Genomic DNA, 25,176 nt, shown 5'->3' with positions numbered 1-25,176 from the left:
TTGTTTTTTCAAACATATTTATTTAAAAACATATTTATGTAAAATAATACAACTTATAAAAAAGGCTAGACGATTTGTAAAAACATCTAGAAGGTAGAAATGAAAAAAATACATACTTTATTTCTAAGAAATACCTGTACAATGCTGGTACGCTATCACAGTTCATAAATGCATGGTTAATCATATATGATATAATGGTATAGATGAGTATATTAATGGATGGTTGGATGAATTAATGATTAAAAGGATGAACGGACGAACGGACGGACGGCCAAATGGATGGGCGTATGAAAGGATGGATGGACGGACGGAAGGACGGGTGTGATTAAATGATTGATATCTTTTTTAGATTTATTGATTTATGGATTGATTAATTGGCTGATCGCTTCATAATTTATTTTAATAAGACGTTGAAAAATAAATGAATATGAATGACTAAATAAGTTAGTGAAAGGAATTCGGTATTGTTTAATCAATTACTCGATCTATCATTCACTCAATCGGTCAATTAAAACATTTGAAACTCTTGGTTTCCTAAAGTCTTAAATGCTTAGTATTATATTTCGATATATTGTAAAATTCTTGTTTAACGACTAAAATTATGCAAATATCTCATTCATAAATTGTCACTTTGCTTTTCTAACTAACACACTCAAATAAAATTTTCACCGCTTGATACGACAGTGATTTTACGGTGGTAAGAAAATTTACCACCGTATATAAATAGAATATGAATCAAAATAGATGCCACACATATGCATCGAAAGTCTGTGATTCCAGTTGTACGTACATTGTATCACATACCCGCACCTTAGTTGTCCCCTGTCGGTATGTGTAATTATTATGAAACAAATACTCTAACGTTATACATGTACTTTCAGACAGCAATCTTCTGAAGCTATCCTGATACTCGTCCTTTCATATTCGAACATGTGCGTATTTGTTATGTTTTGCTCCGGGGTTCATCTTCACCTCCCCTAGACTTCTTGGTGGCTGGCCCAGGTGGGTGGTCGGGTACTCCATTCCCCGGTTCTCCAGGCGGAGCTGGGACGTTATCAGCCCTTCAGGTAACGCCACGTTCCGCTCCCACATACCCCGCTGCGTCACCACCGGCTTCGACGACGACTTCTGTCTATTTGGCGATTTTGATTGCGGCGATTTCAGCGTTTGCACCTGATACATCCCTTTGTTGTTGTTGTTAGCGAGTGGTGGTAGAAGAGAATTCTTCCTTGATTTATCAGCTCTTGCCACGGCGCCGTCGCTCTCCGCGTCTCCCATTCGACTAGGTGAGCTAGGAGAATAGAGATGGTGTTGATGTGTGTGGCTCTCATGTCTCCTTGCTGTTTCTAGTTCGCCTACCCTCGCCTTCAGTTTGGCTATTTCAGCTTCGCTATGCTTAATCTGCGTTTCTTTCTTTCTGTTTTCTTGTTTCACGTCATTCAGTTGTTTTCGCATTACGTTCAACAACGCATTCTGCCAGACCGTTCCCGCCTGTTTCATCTTCTTCTGCTCTGACTGGGTCTCCACCTCTTTGTTTAAGTTCTGTATCTTTTCTTGTTGTCCTTCAATGGTGTTCAGGTGTTGTTCTAGCTTTTGCTTCAGTGTAACCATGTCTTCGTCCGTTCGTACGGCGAAGTCTCTGTACGCATTCAACAGTGTAGGTTTATTGTCATTCGAATGGTGACCAAGGTGAGATAAGATATAATTGCGCTCGTGTATCAATTGTTCGTTCTGCTTTTCTAAAGCCTTAAAAGAGTTAAATTTCTCAACTAGCAACTCAAAGTCTTCCTGAATAAATGCAAACTTAAAGTCAGCCAATGCCATTTGATCTCTTTCAGAATTCCGCCTTGGTATACTTACCAATTTCTTCATACTGTTTTCTAAACTGTTCAAGGTTAAATCACTACGTTTTAATTTATCTTCAAGCCGCTGTAAGGCATTCTCATTTGCTGAGTTGTATTTCAGTTGAACAGAAAAGTCTGCTTTGAATTTGTCCTCTGTTTCCCTCAATTTCGATCCCATAACTCCTATCTGTGACTTTAGGTCCATTACTACGCCCCTGGATTCCGCTAGTTGCTTCTCCAATGCAGCTATCTGAAACTTGAACGCTTTCTCTTTCTCCTCGTAGGCAAATGCGTCCTCCAACTGCCTTTGTTTCGCTTCTATGGCCTTATCCTTTTCTCTAGCCACGGCTTCCTTGCTCCAGATACCTTTTAGCATCGCCTCCTTCACCTGCAATGATTATACGCAGCTGTGTTCACAAAATTCCCACAAAAATAGAAAAACACAAGTGTTCAACCATACGACAGCCTACTAAGATTGTTTCGGTGACTTATCTTCGAAATAAAAAAAAATCCCATTTGCCTTTATTATAGAATTATGGCCACCTTTTCAGGGTTTCAATGAAGAAGTAAACGACGATAACAACACCGAGGCAATCACAGCAACGCGACTATCTGTACATTCATGGACATGTCGAAATGCAGTCTACAGCTGCATCAACATATCGTTAAAACGCTAAATATTGGGGTTACTGCACTAAAAAGGTCAGCAAAACAGGAGGTCACTGCCAGACATAAATATTGGGTTACCGCAATAGAAATTCAGTAGCGCAGTGTTTACCTTTTCGTTGATATACAGCTCCAGGGTTTTCCTGTCCTGTTCTTTGAACGTCTTCTCGATGACGGGGATTCGTTTGTGAACGTCCCTACAGTCGATTGTGTCAGCGCTAGCATTTTCTGTTAAAAACAAATATACAAAAAATGTATTTACCTCTGGCGAATCATTTTCATTTTGTCTAGATATCGGTACTGATTTGTTACACTTACATATCAGTGCGTGTATACCACGTGATAAATAACGTCATAAATGCTACACAGGAAGACAATATTTTGCATTAAATGAAGTCTTAAAACAAAGATAAATTTTGTTTTTCTTCACCGTTTTTATTGAAACAAAGGGCATTCTATGCCGCTTACCCAAAACGCATATTATTTGTATACAGATAAAACTAAAAGCGATATTTTGGCGCGTTTCAACGGGGGAATTCGTGGCCACGTAGCCATCAATTGAAGAAAACAACACAATTCAAACGGCTAATAGTATTTTTTATCATTATGGTCAAATGAGTTCAACATAATAATGCATTTAATTTTTTTTTTAATTAGCCTATAGTGTGCCCATTAAAGCCACTGTTAGAAGATCACCAAAATCGCCCAGCCTTTGTCCTTTGTATTTATATTTTTAGCTCAACTATGACGACAGCTTAATGCTAATTAATTCACTCCTCTAGTGCTTTTCCCGAGTAGAAACGGGGTTCTAAGAAACCAAGAGCCCAATGCATAGTTGCTGCTAAGCGAACCGCCTCGGTGCCTTAGCTAGTGGATAAGGCGTCAGCCTACGGAGCGGGAGGTCGTTGGTTCGATTCCTGGCTGCGTCATACCGAAACACGTTAAAAGTTGGCAAAAGAAGCTCCTTTGTCTGGCGCTTAGCATTTAAAAACTAGTGCTTAGAAAAGTGGTGTACTCAGTACTGGTTTAACCCAGGAAAGTTGATCCCCGTGTATCGTTGTTTAACACCGAACACGTAACAAAAACCAAGGTGTCTCTTCGAAAAGTGCTAGGGTATCGCACACGGATTTCCTTGTATCCCACCACTGTCTCTTCATTGTAAATTCACGAGTTATCTTTGACCACTTTCCTTTCTAAAAAAAATACATCCATACATACAACATTTATGTTTAAAAACCACACTTACCTTCGTCTTTGAGAAAGTCCGCTATGAAAGCATGACCGCTCGTGTATAGGACTTCACAGAACCGCTCATACACGCCCGCCCCCCGTAAAGCAAGAACATCCAGCATACGCTCAACCACGTGACCGCTATTCCGCTTCGGGTCATTCTGAAAGCCGGTATAAAATGCTTTTACTTAATCAAATATTCTCACGACCGCCCCGATAGCTCAGTGGTAGAGCGTTCGACTCGGGGGTTCAAACTCAACTGCGTCAAACTGAAAGACGTTAAAATGTGGTACTAGTAGCTCCCTTGTCTTACACTCGGTATTACAAGTGTAGTACTGGGAAAATGGTGTACCCAGTACTGGTTCAACACAAAAAGTTGTATCCCGTGTATCGGTACACCGACAAAGAACCAAGAGTTCTCTTCGCAATGGCTAGGGTATCGCACCCGGATCTCTTGTGTCTCACTCTGTTTCTTCAAGTCTTCCAATGTCTTGATTTGATTGCGAATTTGTAGTCACTTCTATCACGTGTCAATTATGGGGTCAATGCAGCCAATAGGCACGGTCAGACATTGATAAGCTCCAATAAAAAGTACATAAAACGTATATGTGCATGTGCTTGGTAATCATTGCATATGACTTGGCGTATGACTTTATGACTATTTAAAATAAACAGCGCTTTTAAAGCTGTACTGTACTTCAATTTGCAGAGTGCAGCTTTAAAGAACGTGATTTTTTTTAGAAACTGACTATAAAAACGATAGGTTACCCGAACCAAGTGTTTTTAGACCTAAGCGTTACCCTATTAGGAAATGTATTATTCCTGTTCGTTATAGTATCTGACCTTCCAAATCATATTGTACATTGTTGTGTATATGGATTTATATTTCTGGGGTCATTTAACCCCTTTATTTAAAATATCATAGGTTTTTTTTGTTGTTGTTTTTTAAATAATATTTTGCTTCGTGTTATACCTGTTCAAATGATTTTTCTAGTTGTCCGGTTAGCGCACTCGCTTCTCACCAAGGTGACCCGGGTTCGATTCCCGACCTAGGTGCATGTGAGTCTGGCTAGTGGTCACCAAGCCAGACAAGTGGGTTTTCTCCGGGTACTCCGGTTCCCCACTCACAACACAGGACCACACTGACGTTCGCGCAACATCGTGCCAACGAGAGTGACTTAACGAAAGCTATCATAGCTTTCTTCACAATCGTTGTGAACTATGTAATGTTTAAAGTAAATGATTTTCTTGCGTTTGTTTTCAATTTATATACAAGAAATGACTTAACAGCTTAACAACAAACAGAAACAATAATAACAACCACTGACTTGTAATATCAAATACATATACATAATCGATAATCAAACATTTTAATCCCAAATTGTGATAATCAAATTGTAGATAAAATAATTCAATTAATTTTATGGCGCCCGTTTGAAGAAGTCCTTTCAATCGAATTGGGTACGGTTTACTACACAATGCAACCTATTAAAAAAAAGGCGCCAACATACGAATATCACACACTTACTTTTGGGTCGTTTTGAGTTTAACTATACTCTCATTCGGGCAAGGCCGATTCGGCTGAACTCAGATAAGATTGTTAGTAATTTTATGTATTTGGAGCGCATTGCACAAACAGAATGTAACCCTGGTTAAAGCTACCCTTGTTCGTTAACGTACACCAGTGTATAGCACTGCCACACGGGACCTCCATTAAGCGTCGCTCACGGAAGACGATTATTTTATTTAAATGGTCCGGCGGGGAATCGAACCTTTGACCCCTGAAATGACAGTCAGGTATGTTACCACTAAACTACGGATCCGCCTCTAATGAACGCAGCTTGGTCAAGGATGTGCTCCAAATACGACGGCCAATTAAAATGAAGGTTTCATTCTTAGTCAGTTAGCAGATATTTACCAAAACTGTATTTAGTGTGTGTATACCACATTGACAAATTGCGTCATAATTGCTACGTCGGAAGGCAACATTTTGCTTCGAGTGAAGACTTTAAACAAAGATAACTTTATTATTTCTTGACCATTTTAAATGAAACATAGCGCAGTCTACACCGCTTACGGAGCCCCGCCTTCGGTCTTTTTACTAGAGTTTGATAGAGAGTTTAATTTCTTAAAACACTTCGTCAAACCTTTTTCACAAAAGGGCCGTCTGACTTTGCACTGTCAAAATATTATTTTGGAAACAGGTTTGTCGAAGTATTTGATGAAACTAATCACCTTATCAAATTCTGGTATTAAAACCCAGGCGGGGCTATTTTAGCGGCATAGATTGTCCTTTGTTTAATTTAAAATGGTGTAGTAAAAGAAAAAAATGTCTCTGTTTTAAGTCTTCATTTTCAGCAAAATGTTGCCTTCATACGTAGCATATATGACGTTTTTATCCTGTGGTATACACACACTGGTATTTGTTTAGAAGAGTTAACGCTCGCTGCGCTCCTTTGCCCGCCCAGCCACTTTTTGATATATAATAATTTACTCTATATATTCTAAAAGGGTCAATGTTGACTACACAGAGCAGAGGCCACATGCAACAATCATATTACAGTGAGCAAGAAGATGTTGTCTGGGCTCGAGGTTAGAAAATATAGAACTAGGGGTGCATGGACTTTGATCGTAACAATATTTTACAAAAAGGTGGTATATGATACAGTGACTTGAGCAGCTTAGCAAGTACCAGGTTTAATAAGTTCGTATGTAATAAATATTGACGACCTCATATGCTACTGTGAGTTAGTGTTCGAAATTAAATATTGTCCAGTTGAACGGCATCATGTTTTCAACGCTTTCTTTCATTTAAATATGTCGAATTGGTATCTTTAATCGGTATACAGATATAATCGCAAATACTAACTAGTTCAGGGTTTATCAAAGCATGGGCCTAGCATCTGCGACGCTCCAGGTCGATATATTTTGGTAAATACATACTAATAACCGTTAGCCATTACTTTATACTCAGCAGCACAAAACAACAACAACTGGTGAAGCTTATGTTGTTGTTTTTTTTAAATTTGGCTTAGTTATTTATTGATTGGTCAATATTTAATAAATAGATCAATCTCAGAGCGAGGCTGCAACTCCCGCGGAACGACCCTCCGTTGGCGCAAAAAGTCATTTAACCGGGAAATCACGAACTTCGCCGACCTAGTTTCGCATGGTTTGTAAATACGAACGCTGCATGACTGGAATTGTTTTTTGTTTGTTGAAAATGTATTAATTTTTGTTGCGTTATATTCTAAAAATGGCGATTTGATTTTCAGTTGCAAATTTGGGGGAAATAAGTTCCGTCGCGGGTACAAGTTACGACAAAGCGAATATATAGCAATTACTTCTTTACTACAATTTCTAAACGATTCATTTCGGTAATCGAATATTATGTCGAAAGAAATAACCGAATATCCGAATATAAATGTTTCCATTCATTTGCATCCCTAATATCTAACCTAAATTTACTGTTGATCATCAAATAACAAAATACATTGTATGTGCAAGCTAGTTAAAAGATAACATTTGGGTATTTTATCCAGTTTTATTCACGGCTGCAGGAGTTTTCCCTGCATGTTTAAGCATAGCGTTAAAGTGGAAAATAATTTGCGAGGATTTCTTTATCAGACAAAGTGCAATTACAAATTCTTGTTTATGTTTACTTTGCATAAGAACAACCAATGTTTGAATCACAATTTTCACGCCTTTAGTGAAACCTTATTTCGCTTTTATGTTTAAAATGTTTAAAAAAAACCGCTAATAGTTTAATTCATCATTTCAAAACAGGACGTGTCACTTTGATGGTTTTTCACCAATAGTGATTCAAATTACAAAGGATTGTCCTTGTACTATTTGCTATGAAAATTGATTATTCCCATAAGTCTTTATCCCATTAATGTCCCACTCATAAAATTCCACCGCCTTTTATCCGAAACTTTGATTTTCATTTAGATTTAAATAACGCAGGATATTGACCATTCAGAATGGTACTGGCTCGTTCCTATATTCATAGCTTGACAAATTCAGGTGGGAAGGCCCGTCCTGCTGGTCAAGTTTTTCTACTTTAGGTAATGGCTGGTTGCTATATTCATAGCTTGACAAATTCAGGTGGGAAGGCCCGTCCTGTCGGTCAAGTTTTCTTATTTTAGGTACTGGCTCGTTCCTATATTCATAGCTAGACAAATTCAGGTGGGAAGGCCCGTCCTGCCGGTCAAGTTTTCCGATTTTAGGTAATGGCTCGTTCCTATATTCATAGCTTGACAAATTCAGGTGAGAAGGCCCGTCCTGCCGGTCAAGTTTTCCTATTTTAGGTAATGGCTCGTTCCTATATTCATAGCTTGACAAATTCAGGTGAGAAGGCCCGTCCTGCCGGTCAAGTTTTCTTATTTTAGGTACTGATTCGTTCCTATATTCATAGCTTGACAAATTCAGGTGGGAAGGCCCGTCCTGCCGGTCAAGTTTTCTTATTTTAGGTACTGACTCGTTCCTATATTCATAGCTTGTTAAATTCAGGTGGGAAGGCCCGTCCTGCCGGTCAAGTTTTCTTATTTTAGGTACTGACTCGTTCCTATATTCATGGCTAGACAAATTGATGTGGGAAGGCCCGTCCTGCCGGTCAAGTTTTCCCATTTTAGGTACTGGCTCGTTCCTGTTATATTCATGGCTAGACAAAATGAGGTGGGAAGGCCCGTCCTACTGGTCATTTTTTTGGTACTGGCTGGTTCCTATATGCATAGCTAACCAGATTGAGGTGGGAAGGCCCGTCCTGCCGGTCAAGTTTTACCTATTATAGGAGATATCACGGTAGTGTTGCCAACGTATATTAGTACGTCTTAATGTCATGAAATGTGCGTGCATGTTTTATATTGATGCTATAGAGGATAATTGATTGTTTCAGTGCAAGATCGCCAAATATTTCACCGAGTGAGCATAAAAATGTGTATTACACTAGATGAAATATGTTGCGATCTTGCACTGAAACCAACAACTTTTTATTAAATGCCACGTAATTGCTGTTTCTTAGAAAAGCGCGCCAAATTGTATGCAAACCTAACGTCAGTTCGGAAATGATGTCATTGGAATTGTGTCCCAGCCCTATGCGCTTGAAAGTTTGATCTAGACATGAGAACGGGCTCAAATTTCAAAACAGTGAAAAATATCAAATTGATATTTTCACTGTTTTAAAGAGTAGAATATAGTTTTATTTCACTGATTAATCTTTGAAAACCACCAGAAGGCATATAATAAAATTAATAAACTGCGAAACTACGTGGTATATATACGCCTAAAATAACATTTCGTGAATTCAAATGCGGGACGGGGGCCCAAAAGTAATTCTAACATGTAGCAATAAAGCCTTTGTATCTTTCAATATTTCACACATTTTTGTGTAAAAAAGAGTGATTTTTCGCTCTTAGACATTCGCTAACAAATATTTGCCAACATTTATGTGTCTACTTTAAATTCCATAATTGGATTTTATTTTATTCAAACAATGTTAAAAGATTAATTGAATGTTGAACTATCAAATAGATAGTTAAATGGTTTAACATTTCCCCTATACAATGTAATGTCCGGGCACCGGGGTCACAAGTTCAATCGTTGAACACCCATTTCTACTTGCTAATAAGTTGAGAGCTTTTTCGCTTCGTATTTTCAATTAATAGGATACAAATAATAACGGCCTTTGTTGTTAGGCGTAGTGACTTATATAGTAAAATTATCCGAGGCGAGTAAATCATTAAAACACCTAATTGTGAATTCGTATTTATGTTATGGTTTAAGATTAGTTAAACGACTTTATGAAAATAAATGGCTTGATTCGACTCATGTCGCGTAACCATTAATGTTGGGAAATGCGTACTAATAACCTTTTAACAAGCTTAGTGGTTGAGGTTATATTTTCTCTACCGGACCAGCCTATATTTGTATCTACCAATTCACCTGATAAAAAGTCAATTACGGCCTTCAATTGATTTGATACAATACACATTAGGAAAAAATGGAGAAAAACAATAACTGTTATCCCTTTAGACAAAATATAATTTCGAACACTAATATATTTGATTAGTTTTTCACTTCATATGTTTAGTTTATATGATTCAATATATACTACAAAGAAGCATATATAGTAGCAAGTGCAATTATGTTTTACAAAAAGAATAAATCAAACGACTCCTTAATGTGATTTCACAAGTCAAAAAAACATCTAAAACTTTAGATCTATAATTTTGGTCTATAATTTTATGCAAAGCTCATTTGTAAATAGCGTACGTATGAAATTGCAATCAAGTCAAATCAAAGCTACGCATATTTTTCATTAATATTAAAACACGGTGTACGCATAAATGAGACGGATATTTCGTTAGGAGCTTTTACGATAATTACAAAGCTTTAATATAAGTATTATGTGCATATCATTCTGAAGAAAATTTAAGGTGTGTCTTTGTTAGAAATAACATGAAAGGAATAAATTTGCATCACATTTAAACCAGAACATATCTGTCGAAGATTGAATACAAGTGCTCACGTACAATACGTGTTATGTGTTACAACATCAGGATAACTATATAAGTCCTAATGGAATGCTAGTTGGAAAAATCTACACATATATATATATATATATATATATATATATATTTATTTTCCCCACCTCAGATAAGTAGATCCAATGATTTAACCATGCTAGAAATTCTTATCTTGCCCACGTGCGAAGATAAAAAGCCCGTATGGAACTTCTTTTTAATGGTCACCACATTGTAATTACCTCCCTTGTTAAAGACTTGTCTGTAGCAACTTTTTCTTGTGGCAATATTTAGAACGCTAATTAATTGTTTCTCGATTCAAAAGTCACCATAAAACAGTTTTCATGCACCTTTCAAGAAATATTGCTTCATTCTCCTTAGAACTATTTAAAGACCGATCTGACTATTAACATCATCTGAATCACTGCGCGCATATCCATGACAACCACGTATTATCGCATATCCATGCGCAATTACTTTCACTAAGCACAAAAGAGTTCCAGCAAAAAATACATTTTTACTTAATTTTGTTTAACTGAGGTGGGAGAAAAAGCATCTTCCATAGCCGCTCGTGTAAGATTGGTTCATCCCGACCCTCGCGCAGGGTGTTTTGCAGAAACTCGGTAAACCTCGTTTCCGCAAAACACCCTACGCTCGTGTTAGAATGAACATATCTTACACTCTCAGCCATGGAAGATACTTATAATCTTTAATAATTTGATATTGATTTAGCTATATCTTTAAAGTGTTCACTTTGGAAACTCCATGCAATGTCTGTCTTTAAAGGGACTAGACACCAGATGGTCTCAAAATCGGCAAATAAGGTATTTCCTTAAATCAAGTCTAGAATTATCAATACGGACGAGTATGAGGCCGATAATTTATCATTTTACATGATTTTAAATAATATTTTGTCGCTGTCTCAGCTAAGTTAACCGGTTTAAAAATAGCGCATGATGGTTTCCTAGGTTAAAGTGTGTACTCTGACACGTGAGAGTCACGTGATTAGTACTTATACTTATTACGACGTTATTTTAACATGGAATTTACATGGTAGACAAACCCCGTAAATTTTGGAAAAAAACCCCGCAAAAACTGCGAAAGATACATGTGTCGTAAGCGATGTGATACATCGGTAATTAAGATTTAATACTTTGTATAGAACGATATCAATTTTATACAGTTTCTTACAATGGTATTATCTGGTGCCTAGTCCCTTTAATTAAAGGCATATTACCAAAGGCTTTTTTATTTGAATGAGATTGTCTGCTAGAAAGAGGCGGTGACCCCAGGTAATAAACCACTGCATAACATTATTTGTAAAGTGTAGGATAACGAACCACCGTTAAGCAACTCATCTCTCTAATGTGCCATTCATCTGTTCACGTCCTAACAATGTACAGTAACGACATTAAGGGCAAACTACGGAATTGCCTTATCAGGATTTTATTTGATATAAAACACCTATACATCTCTATGAATGGCCTTTAACGACAATAACAATAATTCATGAAAATTGATCTATCGTTTTATAAAACTTCATTATTACATTTGTAAAAACACAAAGTAAGATTTGAAGTTAAATTAGAAGCAAATGATAAAAGATTTCGGGCTCTTTATAAAAATGTTTCTGAGGATAGAAAACTGAATTTATAGTTGTATACATATTTTAATTTAGCTTTTTTATGTTTAAAATTTAATACAAATGGCATTAAAAGACAATGTTTTATATAATTCATGAACTAAGTTACTATAGTCAATGATGGCCTACATGCGCTTCCATAGCTTTTAGTGAAAAAATCAAAATTCATATTTAAACGCTTGAACCAGTTAATAAAACCACACTTAAACGGTTGTAATGCAAAAATGGTAAAAAACATATAGCTTGGTAGTATGGTACATCCTGCTTGGTAACAGACCACTAAATCATTAGTTTGTTTATAACATTATGAATTGTACGCGAACTGACACACATTATAGAGTTTCACGACTCCAACACCACATATTACAAGAAAGTTCCACTTGTGTATTTAACATTAAGCAACATTAAAAAAAGTATCTTTTGAAATTGGTTGAATGTAACCACTATGTATTCGATTTAAAGGACCAAATCCGGCATAGAAGTACACACAATACGGTATATAAACAAAGAATGGATAGAGTAGTTACATGTTCAGCAAGTTATTGAACTCTGAGGTGGTATGGCCATGCTTTGTTTCGTTGTCATGAGTTGAAATCACGAAAACCCCACAGAGTAGTCACTTTCGTTTGGTGTAATTTGCCCTCATACTCTACAGAGCGTATTTTCTATCGAAAACAACCTCGGATGTACGCCGGTACATCAGTAGAAAAAGTTCATAAAAAAGCCTTTAAACGTGTAATTTGTATTACCAAGTTTAAATTGATTGTCAGTGAATTGTTTTATTGCATACATAATTAAGATTCCGAAGAGTTCAGTCATTAAGTTCAACCCTTATATTAAAATTACTACGCGATCTACTTGCAGTGGAATGAAATGTAAAAAAATCTGACATTGTAAACCGTCCATATACATCCGAAGATGTTTTCGATCGAAAATGACCGAAGTGTTCCAAATGCAGAGTGTGTATATTCGCGTTGCGGTATAGTTTTCTTATCTGCTTATTTAGGAAGATCACAGCGAAATAGATTACTAATATTTATATAAAATGACGTGTTGAAAGGTTCAAGTAGCAATAATAGGCAAATATATAGGGTTTTGTTTATTGTACAGTTTTTTGGTCTAAATCTGTACAGAATATAAACATTCAGGTTGAAATCATACTGATATATTTGTTATTCCCAACCTAATATATGTCCATATAGTTATAACTGGTTTATTGTACAGTCGAACCCCGTTGGCTCGAACTCCCAGGGACCGGAGAAAATACATCGAACCTCGAAAAATTCGAGCCAAGCGGGATTGTGTGCATAGGAATAAAGAAATTGGTCCTTAACATCTACTTCGAGTCAACGAGGAATTCGAGCCAAGCGAGTTCGAGCCAACGGGGTTCGACTGTATTTTGCATTTCTCGTGCATTCACTACGTCTGTCTCTACATACCATATATATGTGGCTGTGAGTACGATTTACATTGTTAAAAGTTGTAGTGTTCGCCCTTCATTATCAGCCAATCTGGTGTGCTAGTTTTGTGTTTAATGTACTTTTTTGTGAAAAATCGTTTCTTATTCATGAAGACAATTCTTCATGATTGAGTAAAATGCAATAACTGCGCATTCATATGTAGCCACGCCTACTGTTTGCATATGTAAAGCGCAATTTCAGTGTCAACGCTGATTTAGATGACGTCACAATATATGGTGTGGGGGGGGGGGGGGGGGTCATGCATTGACTAACGGGTCTTTTTGACAGGCGCACGGCTTAATTTCAAAGCTGATGCAAATTTGGGAGGGGCTAACACTAAGTCGGTTAGAATAGATAAAGTAATTTCTTCGTGAATAAGAAACAACGATTGCTTTGCTGCGCACCGATCCTTAGGTTTCTGATTCACGAAGAACTTACTGAATAAACTTTAACCCATACATGAATAAATCATCCGTTATGTCCTATTCTGTTATAGTACAGATATTTTTATAAAATTAATAACCCAAGCTACTTAGCAGTAGATGATTTTCAGGGCCAACCAGGGTGAAATTTGAGACCAGACATTGACGTATTTGTATACATCAAATAATTATTTTCGAGTTCTATAACCTTAAAATAAACGGGTAACACTCGGATTACACTAATGTGAAAACACGCCCTAAAATGAATAAACGGTTAACTTTTAAGTATTTTATCTTGTTTTCTTCCTTTTTTCACTAGACAGTAATAACTTGCATTCCTCTCTCGCAGTAAAACACAACAGAGATAACAGAACTAATGTTATTTTATCAGCAGATTAAAGACCAGCATTGCAGAAGGCATATTTGGTTCATTGGAAATTTAATATCCATTGCTCAAGTCTTCACGATCGAAGAGCATTAAATGCGACAAATAATGACTGAATCGTTCCGGTATAATATCAATATTGATATCACAATGTGATTGTTTACTGCACTCCAGCACGCGACAATAAATACCCAAACGACTATTCATATATCCTGCTTACAATAATCTGACTTCCTTAGGGTTATATTATACTAATTAATTTTATGAATCACTGTCGTGTCCCATCCTGGGTAGAAACCAGCCGGAGTTCAGTTGAGTTTTAAAGGGAATCGCTCATGATTTTGGACCAAAATATAATTTTCCCAATAATGCTTCTGAAAACGCTAATTTTATCATTATTTTACTCATGATATCGAACTTGCAAAACAAATCACCAAAAAATCATAGTATTAAAGTATTCGGGTAGAAGTCGGGTACCGACCAATGCCGGTTAAGTCAAGAAAAAAAGAAAACCAACGCTTTCACCACAAGGCCACAGGACAAAAATGATGGATATTTTTACCTTTTAACAAATCATTGATAACATCGCGTGATAATATTAATCAACCAATCACACAACAACAAAGCAGTTATCAAGAACTATTAGCATTTAATGAAAATTGTGGTCTTTAAAGACGACATTTGAGCAAATATCAACATTTGCTGAGGGGTTCCTGATTTCAGTATCTTAGTTTTAACACTCCTTATGATTTGTTACCCTTTATTTCGTAATTTAAAAAAGTGCATTTTACAAACCATGAGCGAGCTACTTTAAATAGCCATTAAGTTCTATATAAAACCATATTCAATGATCACCAAGTACATGAACCTGTATGTTCATTTATATTTATTGGAGTTTAGTCGCCTGCCGTTAACACCCTTTACAAAAGCATGAGCTAGTCCCTTTAACGGTCGCTCAGGTTAGCTGTTCTGTCGTGTGTCCATGTTGCCATTGCAGTGTATACACTGCAAGGTGACGCCTGCCGTTAACACCCGTTACAAAAACATGAGCTAGTCCCTTTAACGGTCGCTCAGGTTAGCTGTTCTGTCGTGTGTCCATGTTGCCATTGCAGTGTATACACTGCAAGGTGACGCCTGCCGTTAACACCCGTTACAAAAACATGAGCTAGTCCCTTTAATCGTCGCTCAGGTTATCTGTTCTGTCGTGTGTCCATGTTGTCATTGCAGTGTATACACTGCAAGGTGACGCCTGCCGTTAACACCCGTTACAAAAACATGAGCTAGTCCCTTTAACGGTCGCTCAGGTTATCTGTTCTGTCGTGTGTCCATGTTGCCATTGCAGTGTATACACTGCAAGATGACGCCTGCAGTAAATACCCTTTACAAAAACACGAGCTAGTCCCTTTAACGGTCGCTCAGGTTATCTGTTCTGTCGTGTGTCCATGTTGCCATTGCAGTGTATACACTGCAAGATGACGCCTGCCGTAAATACCCTTAACAAAAACATGAGCTAGTCCCTTTAACGGTCGCTCAGGTTATCTGTTCTGTCGTGTGTCCATGTTGTCATTGCAGTGTATACACTGCAAGATGACGCCTGCCGTAAATACCCTTTACAAAAACATGAGCTAGTCCCTTTAACGGTCGCTCAGGTTATCTGTTCTGTCGTGTGTCCATGTTGTCATTGCAGTGTATACACTGCAAGGTGACGCCTGCCGTTAACACCCTTTACAAAAACATGAGCTAGTCCCTTTAACCGTCTCTCAGGTTAGCTGTTCTGTCGTGTGTCCATGTTGCCATTACAGTGTATACACTGCAAGATGACACCTGCCGTAAATACCCTTGAACGCTGTGCAGCACTTGGCCATGTTTCAATTAAATATCTTAGTAGTAAACAAACTGCTTAAGAGTGCGCAGGTACACCCATAAAACTATGGGCAGAATCTATGGTATTAATGTCTCTACGATATTTGTTAATTGGAACGCCATTTACGCCCAAAAAAGGGTCATGCCTGGAAATTTACTATCTTAAGCATTACGACCTGTCTTCAAACGGGACCTTGGTGTTAAGAGCCGAAGATAACATACCCTTGGTTGGACTTGGACTCTGAGGCTCTTGGATGAGACACGGACACCTTAATCACTAGATCCTCGCACATTTACTAAAAGTTTAATGATATTTAAATTAATTTACTTATATGTGCGTATCTTAACCGCTGAAAATATGACTTATATCTCAATCAATAGCATGCATATGTTATTGTATGTGGATATTATTTCACCAAATACATTTGTATGTGTTTTGTCTAATATATATTTTTATTTTTCCTATCTTCATTATTAGAGGCAATAAAGTATTGAATTGAATTGAATCGAATAGTTCTGTATTGTATTGACTTGGAATAATCGTTGCCCTTTTACAACATAAACATGTCTTAAGCCGAGGTGGCGTCAATAGCAAAACACAAATATATCTGTAAATAAGAGGTCATGCAAGGTTTCATATTAAACAGCATTTGATACCACGGCATAACTTGACAACAATGCATTATGTACTTATTATTACGAAATGAAGAAAAACGTGTATTATTCTGTGAATTTGTTTTGTTTTGTTTTAAAGCGACAGGAACTTAAATTCATAGCATACTTCATTAGCGTGATCAGATTAGTTTATGTAAAAAGATAAATTGATCATAATCTTTTAGCCGACAGATCGTCTACCCCGCCTAATAGTATTAAGTTTTTGACCATGGGTTAAGCGGTTAAGTTGCGATTACTCCTATTAAGGACGTAATCTTGCATTAAGTTTGTTTAGTTATTTTAAACAGCAAGGTCTTTAAATCATTTGTCTGTAATCATAATTAATCAAATGAAAATGATCTCTTTTTCATAATATTCATTGTGGTAATTTTGCAACCTTTTTTTGAATCTAGAACTTTACTTTTCTGTATGTTGTTCAAAGCCAAAACACTTTAAATTATCTTTTACATGACCAACATTTGCCCCTGTGGTAAATTTATCCAACGAGGAAATTTGCCCCTGTGGTATTTTAAACGCGTTTAAACGGATATTGAGAACATTGGTATTTTAATAAAAAGCCAAGAGCTTGCGATACGCTAATATGCATTTTCCCGTTGGGTGAATTTGCACCCGGGGGCAAGTTGATCCCCTTTGGTATTTGCGTTTATTTGCGAGTTCTAGCCCCTGGGGTAAATTTACCCAATGGGGTAATACTCGTCATATAAACGCGACATAGAATGATCAAGACCTAAGAGGCTGTTGAAAATCACTATGTGTCGTTGTTTTTTAAACACCGATTCATATACATATGTCATGATAAAAATATACCTGTGAAAAACTGCTCTAAAACTATATTGCCTAATCTGTTTGTTCACAAACAAATCTTTACAAAAGTGTCCCTTGAAGAAGGATATTAAAAAGCAATTATAGGCTCACCATATATCCATCTCTGAACGCTCTTATCTAACAATTATCTACTAAAATGAAATTGCAATATTATCATACCAATGTGAGAATGTTGTAAATGAAACGAGCACCAACTACTTCAATGATGATGATGTTGATGATGATGATGATTATAATGATGATGATGATGATTATAATGATGATACTGATGATGATGATGATGATGATGATGATGATGATGATGATGATGATGATGATGATGATGATGATGATGATGAATAAAAACAATAATAATGATAATAATAATAATATTAATAATAAACATAAACATAATAATAATAATAATAATAATAATAATAATAATAATAATAATAATAATAATAATAATAAATAAAAATAATGATAATAATAATAATAATAATAATAATAATAATAATAATAATAATAATAATAATAATAATAATACAACTAATAATAATAATAATTAAAACTGCTGATGATTGTAATGGTATTAGCAAAACAAAGCCACTCTAACCTGTATGTCCTTTACAATGGTGTCCGTGATGACGCCATGTTTGACCAGCTGCCGCGCCAGACCGTCCGTCCATGGCAGGTTGCGCGACAGAAATCCGCGGTGCTGCTGAAGCACCTCCCGCTGCCTCGCGTTCATTTCACTTCCGGTTTGATAACTTCCGGTTTATGTACAAGTTAGCTGATAGTGTTTTTGTCTTGAAAATAAACAAAGGAAAGAGATACACTTTACTCAAGTATATAATTTAGCAGGAACAAATACGACGTTATGTTTCCACATATTTTTTTCCATTACTATTTACTTATATTATCTTTTTTAGGCATTTTGATGAGGCACAAAAAAGTGAATACAAGTTTAATAGTAAATCATACTGCTTCTCCCCTTTAAGTTTCGCAAACTTATATCCAATATATCTCAACTTATCTCACACAAAGATATACAAACATTTGTCAAGTATGAAAGGTATTTTGATAGAAGCTCCCGCCAGTTATCATTAAGTGTCAAAACTTTGGTTCAGTCAAAATCTGCTGATAAGGTTTCTATATTATTTGAACGTCAAATAAGCTACTCATTTCTCAAGTGATTTTCAAGCGTTTTATACCTATACTTCAAAAAACATACCTTTTATATTGATAAGTGTTTCCTTACATGTTAAGGCAATTTTCACGCTGTGAGCAAACGAAAAATCATATGGTGGAGAAATTTGCACTCTCTTGTGGGTACAGTATTCACTACCAGATCTAGGGGTGGGGGAGAGAAAGTGGGCGAGGGGGCACCCAGCGTGTGCCACCCTTAAAATCGTCCCAATTTACTTTTTTATTTCAATATAGGAAAAAGAATATGAATAAAATTCGCCCGAAATTAATCATTTTGGACAATAAATGGTTACCCCCACCCCCTGCCAACATTTTAAAGCAGATAAATTTCGATTGTAAAGGTGGGGGGCGCAAGTAAAAAGCTTTGGGCCCTAAGTAACGCCCCTCACACGTTAAATCCTGGATCTTCCCCTGGTATTGCCATGTAAATTATTTTCATTTCGGTTTGAGATTTGATAGCTGTTTATATTTAACGTTAAAGCATTCTTAATACCATGATAGTATAAGAAGAGCACGGTAACTCTCATGTTCGGTACACAAAGGGACATAACAATCAGATTGAATCATGAGTTGTGAGACTTGAGACACAGGCTTCAGGCCATACCAAAGTGTTTCATGTTAAGTGGCAACCTTTAGTACGAAAATCTATTCTGAAATAACAAACGATCCCCTCCCTTAAAATACAACAATACAGCAACAATAATAAATGAATTACATATTCAGTAACAATCTGAACCATTTGTTAGATACATTTCCAGTGCAAATTGAGTTTAATAAGTGCGTGGATCAGAGAAATCACACAGAATGAATTATTTTCTGATATTAATTGCCAATAATTCCAGTAAAAAGCATGAACCATGCTGTTTACATTAGCGTTATGTAGCGAATCATTTTGCATGAAGAATATGAGCGATTTTATACCTGACCCAATATCACGAAACTACTTAAAGGCCTAGTTTAAGGAACGTTTGCCATTTAGGGTCCTTTACTATAATAAAACCTCCAAAACTGCACAGCAGGATACTCAGATCAGCGATCTGATAAGAGGTCAATAAGATTAGGATCAACACACAGAGGTTGTGTACTGTACACAGATTGGGGGTGGGTCGGGGTGTGGGGTAATTTATAGAAGGTTTAAACTAGGCATATAAACCAAATCTTAATCTTAGGCTTATCTCATCTAACCACATAAAATGAAAAGTTATTAAAATCATATATATGTTTTACAAGTTTTAAAAGCGCATTATATCAAAGAATAAGTTGAATAACGTCTTTTTGTGAAGATTCCTAATGTAAAATATTACACAGCGAAAAAAATGTATTTGAGTACAATTTCTTAAGGAATACTCGAGTATATCATTTGGTCTAGAATTTGTTTTCTTTCAACTAATGACACATATATTAACAACACATCTTATGAGAAAATAAGTTTTCAAAACGTATCAAAACATGCATGATTTTGAATAAAACTACGCTCTTTGTGGTGAATTAAGTTGAGAGTGAGAGTGAGATTTGTCTTGAGTATTTGTGTGATATTTTGGCCTGGGGGATATGTTAAATAGTAGTTTTGCACTCGTCTTAAGAAAATCTCTCACAGGAGCGAAACGGCCCTTAGAGAGGTCAAGGTGAGTCTATTCCGGTGTAAGTCAATAAAATAATGGATGGAATTCATAAATCATTTTAAGTCAATTCTTAACTGATGCTTAAGTTTTTCTGTTATTATCAAACTATTCCATCATATGATCAGTGTTTTACTTAGGAAAATGACTTAAGATAGAGAATGCCTTAGGATAGGAAATGGCTGAAGATAGGAAATGCCTTATGATAGGAAATGACTTAAGATAGGAAATGACTTAAGATAGGAAATGACTTAAGATAGAGAATGCCTGAAGATAGGAAATGCCTTAAGATAGGAAATGCCTTAAGATAGGAAATGCCTGAAGATAGGAAATGACTTAAGATAGGTAATGCCTTAAGATAGGAAATGACTTAAGATAGGTAATGCCTTAAGATAGGAAATGACTTAAGATAGGTAATGCCTTAAGATAGGAAATGACTTAAGATAGGAAATGACTTAAGATAGAGAATGCCTGAAGATAGGAAATGCCTCAAGATAGGTAATGCCTTAAGATAGGAAATGCCTGAAGATAGGAAATGACTTAAGATAGGTAATGCCTTAAGATAGGAAATGACTTAAGATAGGTAATGCCTTAAGATAGGAAATGACTTAAGATAGGTAATGCCTTAAGATAGGAAATGACTTAAGATAGGTAATGCCTTAAGATAGGAAATGCCTTAAGATAGGAAATGCCTGAAGATAGGAAATGCCTTAAGATAGGAAATGCCTGAAGATAGGTAATGCCTTAAGATAGGAAATGCCTTAAGATAGGTAATGCCTTAAGATTGGAAATGACTTAAGATAGGAAATGCCTGAAGATAGGAAATGCCTTAAGATAGGTAATGCCTTAAGATAGGTAATGCCTTAAGACAGGAAATGACTTAAAATAAGAAATGCCTGAAGATAGGAAATGACTTAAGATAGGAAATGCCTGAAGATAGGAAATGACTTAAGATAGGTAATGCCTTAAGATAGGAAATGCCTGAAGATAGGAAATGACTTAAGATAGGAAATGACTTAAGATAGGTAATGCCTTAAGATAGGAAATGACTTAAGATAGGAAATGACTTAAGATAGGTAATGCCTTAAGAAAGGTAATGCCTTAAGATAGGAAATGACTTAAGATAGGAAATGCCTTAAGATAGGAAATGACTTAAGATAGGTAATGCCTTAAGATAGGAAATGACTTAAGATAGGAAATGCCTGAAGATAGGAAATGACTTAAGATAGGAAATGACTTAAGATAGGAAATGCCTTAAGATAGGAAATGACTTAAGATAGGAAATGCCTTAAGATAGGAAATGACTTAAGATAGGAAATGCCTGAAGATAGGAAATGACTTAAGATAGGTAATGCCTTAAGATAGGAAATGCCTGAAGATAGGAAATGCCTGAAGATAGGTAATGCCTTAAGATAGGAAATGACTTAAGATAGGAAATGCCTGAAGATAGGAAATGACTTAAGATAGGTAATGCCTTAAGATAGGAAATGACTTAAGATAGGAAATGCCTTAAGATAGGAAATGCCTTAAGATAGAAAATGACTTAAGATAGGTAATGCCTTACGATAGGTAATACCTGAAGATAGGTAATGCCTTAAGATAGGAAATGACTTAAGATAGGAAATGCCTTAAGATAGGAAATGCCTTAAGATAGAAAATGACTTAAGATAGGAAATGCCTTAAGATAGGTAATGCCTTAAGATAGGAAATGCATTAAGATAGCAAATGCCTTAAGAAAGAAAATGACTTAAGATAGGTAATGCCTTGAGATAGGTAATGCCTTAAGATAGGAAATGACTTACGATAGGTAATGCCTTAAGATAGGAAATGACTTAAGATAGGTAATGCCTTAAGATAGGAAATGACTTAAGATAGGTAATGCCTTGAGATAGGAAATGACTTAAGATAGGAAATGACTTAAGATAGGTAATGCCTTAAGATAGGTAATGCCTTAAGATAGGAAATGACTTAAGATAGAAAATGACTTAAAATAGGTAATGCATCGAGATAGGAAATGACTTAAGATAGAAAATAACTTAAAATAGGTAATGCCTTAAGAAAGGAAATGACTTAAAATAGGAAATGACTTAAGATAGGTAATGTCTTAAGATAGGAAATGACTTAAGATAGAAAACGACTTAAGCTATGACTTAAGATAGGAAAAGACTTAAGATAGGAAATTAAATGTCTTAAGATAGAAAATGCTTTAAGATAGGAAATGCCTTAAGATAGGAAATGAAAGTCATTTCCTAACTTATGTCACTTTCCTAAGTTTAGTATCTCCTTAGTCATATGAAATAAAACATAAAGACTTTCCTAAATACATTATTTGCATTAAACGTAATTAAGCAAAACACTTGTGCATTTCTTGTAATTCGACTATGAAAATTTTAAGAAATGAACTTAAGTTAGGAAACGACTTAATATGCTTTATGATTACCGTCCCAGGATTAATCCGGTAGCCTGATATTTTGCTTATTTTTAGTCCAACTGGCACAATATTATGTATAGAAATTAGGGCACCAGACCCCATTGAAAACATTCAGAATATAGTCAATTTACCCATTACATACGGATCAATCCTAGGGCCGGTATTAAAAAAAACACCTTAAGTCATTTCTTAACTTAAGTCAATTTCCTATTTATTTATTTTTAATAAAATAGTCTTTTAGTAAAATTAAAGAAAAGTATACATGTTTTCGCATATATATTGAATCAAATTTTTGATAATAAAGAATTATTATGAAGTTATTAGATCGAATGCTAAATGAGGTACTTAACATATGAAAATGACATAAGTTAGGAAATGACTTAGTATGTTTTATGCATACCGTCCCTGCATTTGAGTTGAGATGAGTGTTAATGTTTTGAATTAACAGACTGGTTAAAATGTAAGCATGCTTTTACTTTAAAATGAAAACATTTTACACCAGACACTAGTATCTTCTGCACTTAGTATACGTTGTAATCACACAGATATTCAATTACTGTATTGTGAAATATCTGAATAGTTGCTTTTGTTTTGTCAGAGGGTTAATTACTTATATATAAGGTAGTAGTGTTTAGTGTCGTTATAAACAAAAATGCATAATAAAAACGTACTCAATATTATTTAAAGATGCACTCTTACTCCGAAATAAGATTTACCAAAATTAATACAATTGTTTTAATATACCAAAAAGGATGAATAAATGTCAAAAACAATGGTTCTTATGAAGGATACCGAGTTAAATTTGAAAGAAAAAAAGAGACAAAAAAGGTGAAGAAAACATAATATTTCTACCTTACGAGATGTTAGTAAATCACAGTTAATCTTTTAGCATTCATCAATCATTTTATAGTTTTGCGTTTTCAGCGATATAATACATGGTTACAATCTTGTTTTAAGTGATTAATATTTTTTATAAATGAAGTATTTAGTAAGTAGTTAAAGGTTTATCACTCAAAATGTATGTTTGTTATACATGTGAATGTATTGATTTTGAATAAGAGTGTCACTTTTATATATGAAGTATTTTGTAAGCTAAAATATGAATAAACTGTTTCAATTGCCCATAGTGTTTCTATCGCTTTTCGGCAAAAAATATCATTTTCTATCACATTTCTAAATAATTATTGACAATAGAATACAATTTTATTATTGCAACAAGCATTTGTTCTTATTTCACATTTCATTTTTTTTGGCGATACCCGACCCTATACAGCCTGTACGAGTCCCTTTAAAAAACAGCTGACCCGTGCTGCACTTAGTAAAAATACTTTCTTGAAACCACAGCTTGTTTTTCATTATTCTAAACAAACATCGAATTTGGTACCAAACATTAAAAAAATAATTTGGCTGATAAACCTTTAACTACTTACTAAATAATACATGTATGAAAAATATTAAATACTGATAACAATATTGTAACCGTGTATTTAATAGCAGAGAGTACAAAGATATTAACTGATTGCTGAATGCTAAAAGATTTACTGTGATCTACTATAGTCTAATACGGTAGTAGTACGGTGTTTTATGCTCATTTCTTTCAAATTAAACTCGCTATCGTTCAAAAGAACCATTGTTTTCGACGTTTATTCATCCCCTTTTGAATATTAGAACAATATTATTAAATGTAGTAAATCTTATTTGGGAGTAAAAGTGCATCTTTAAAACATATGCGAAGACATGAATAAAGGCAATAAAAAATTGATTTAACAAAATAGCAAAGCAAAATCACAGATAAATAGAAATTTACATACAAAATCCGTCTTACCTTTGAAAAATTATTCTTCCCGGGTATAGACTACGAAAACAAAGTAAAATCTCAAATTTCCCATTTAATCCGTTTAATTAAATATAACATGCAATCAGAACTTAAGCCATTTAATGATTGTTTCCTAAACCGAAATGATCGATAGCTGTAACATATGCTCTAATGTGCTACTCTACAATTTAGTATCGACTTAAATTTTAACGTTTGTCCAATTATAATGTTCGATTGAATATTTACCGTGCGTATTAAATCTATTTTCAGATAACAATTATTAACTAAACTTACCGGTCTTCGTTTGAACTCAATGCCTTAAGGTTTAACAACATTATGAGAAATAATCGTTGATCGGCATTCTTAAGCACTGACAAGTTTATAGTAGCAAATACGTCAAAACAGAATATCAGAAACCTTATATTTTAATAGATCTGGCGTAAAACTTTGGTTCGATTTAAAAGAATCGCTCACTCCCGAGCAAGAAATCGAATGCCCCATTATAAGGCTAAGGTTTTAAAAAATAATTGTTTGTTTCAAGTAACCCGACCGACCCTATGTTTTCCTCCCAACCCCCGGCTTCCAT

General features: G+C 35.4%; 1 protein-coding gene across 2 annotated transcripts; it reads right to left on the bottom strand.

The window, feature by feature from the left end:
• Positions 1 to 24,972, bottom strand: LOC128219057 (golgin subfamily A member 6-like protein 22). 2 transcript variants are annotated; one of them, XM_052926871.1, is made up of 6 exons: positions 24,885 to 24,972; positions 24,600 to 24,629; positions 18,132 to 18,324; positions 3,757 to 3,901; positions 2,623 to 2,738; positions 1 to 2,232 (listed from the first exon to the last, which is right to left on the bottom strand). In XM_052926871.1, the coding sequence occupies exons 3-6, from the start codon at positions 18,264 to 18,266 to the stop codon at positions 919 to 921; spliced, it is 1,710 nt and encodes a 569-aa protein (XP_052782831.1). In that variant the 5' UTR covers positions 18,267 to 18,324; positions 24,600 to 24,629; positions 24,885 to 24,972; the 3' UTR covers positions 1 to 918. The 2 variants fall into 2 exon arrangements, with proteins under 2 accessions (XP_052782831.1, XP_052782830.1); XM_052926870.1 differs by lacking the exon at positions 24,885 to 24,972 and having other exon boundaries at positions 24,600 to 24,741.
• Between the last annotated feature and the right edge of the window lie 204 nt (positions 24,973 to 25,176).

This window comes from Mya arenaria, chromosome 15 (genome assembly GCF_026914265.1).
Source record: "Mya arenaria isolate MELC-2E11 chromosome 15, ASM2691426v1".
In the NCBI taxonomy this organism is placed as follows: Eukaryota; Metazoa; Mollusca; class Bivalvia; order Myida; family Myidae; genus Mya; species Mya arenaria.
This window is presented reverse-complemented; position numbering and strand designations above follow the sequence as displayed.

Bases quoted from the DNA above. Each gene is read 5' to 3' on its own strand.
- LOC128219057 (XM_052926871.1), bottom strand. From the start codon at position 18,266: ATGAACGCGAGGCAGCGGGAGGTGCTTCAGCAGCACCGCGGATTTCTG. The intron at 2,739-3,756 runs GTAAGTGTGGTT...TGTTTTTAACAG, and splicing joins GGACTTTCTCAAAGACGAAG to AAAATGCTAGCGCTGACACA. The intron at 2,233-2,622 runs GTAAACACTGCG...TAATCATTGCAG, and splicing joins AGCTGTATATCAACGAAAAG to GTGAAGGAGGCGATGCTAAA.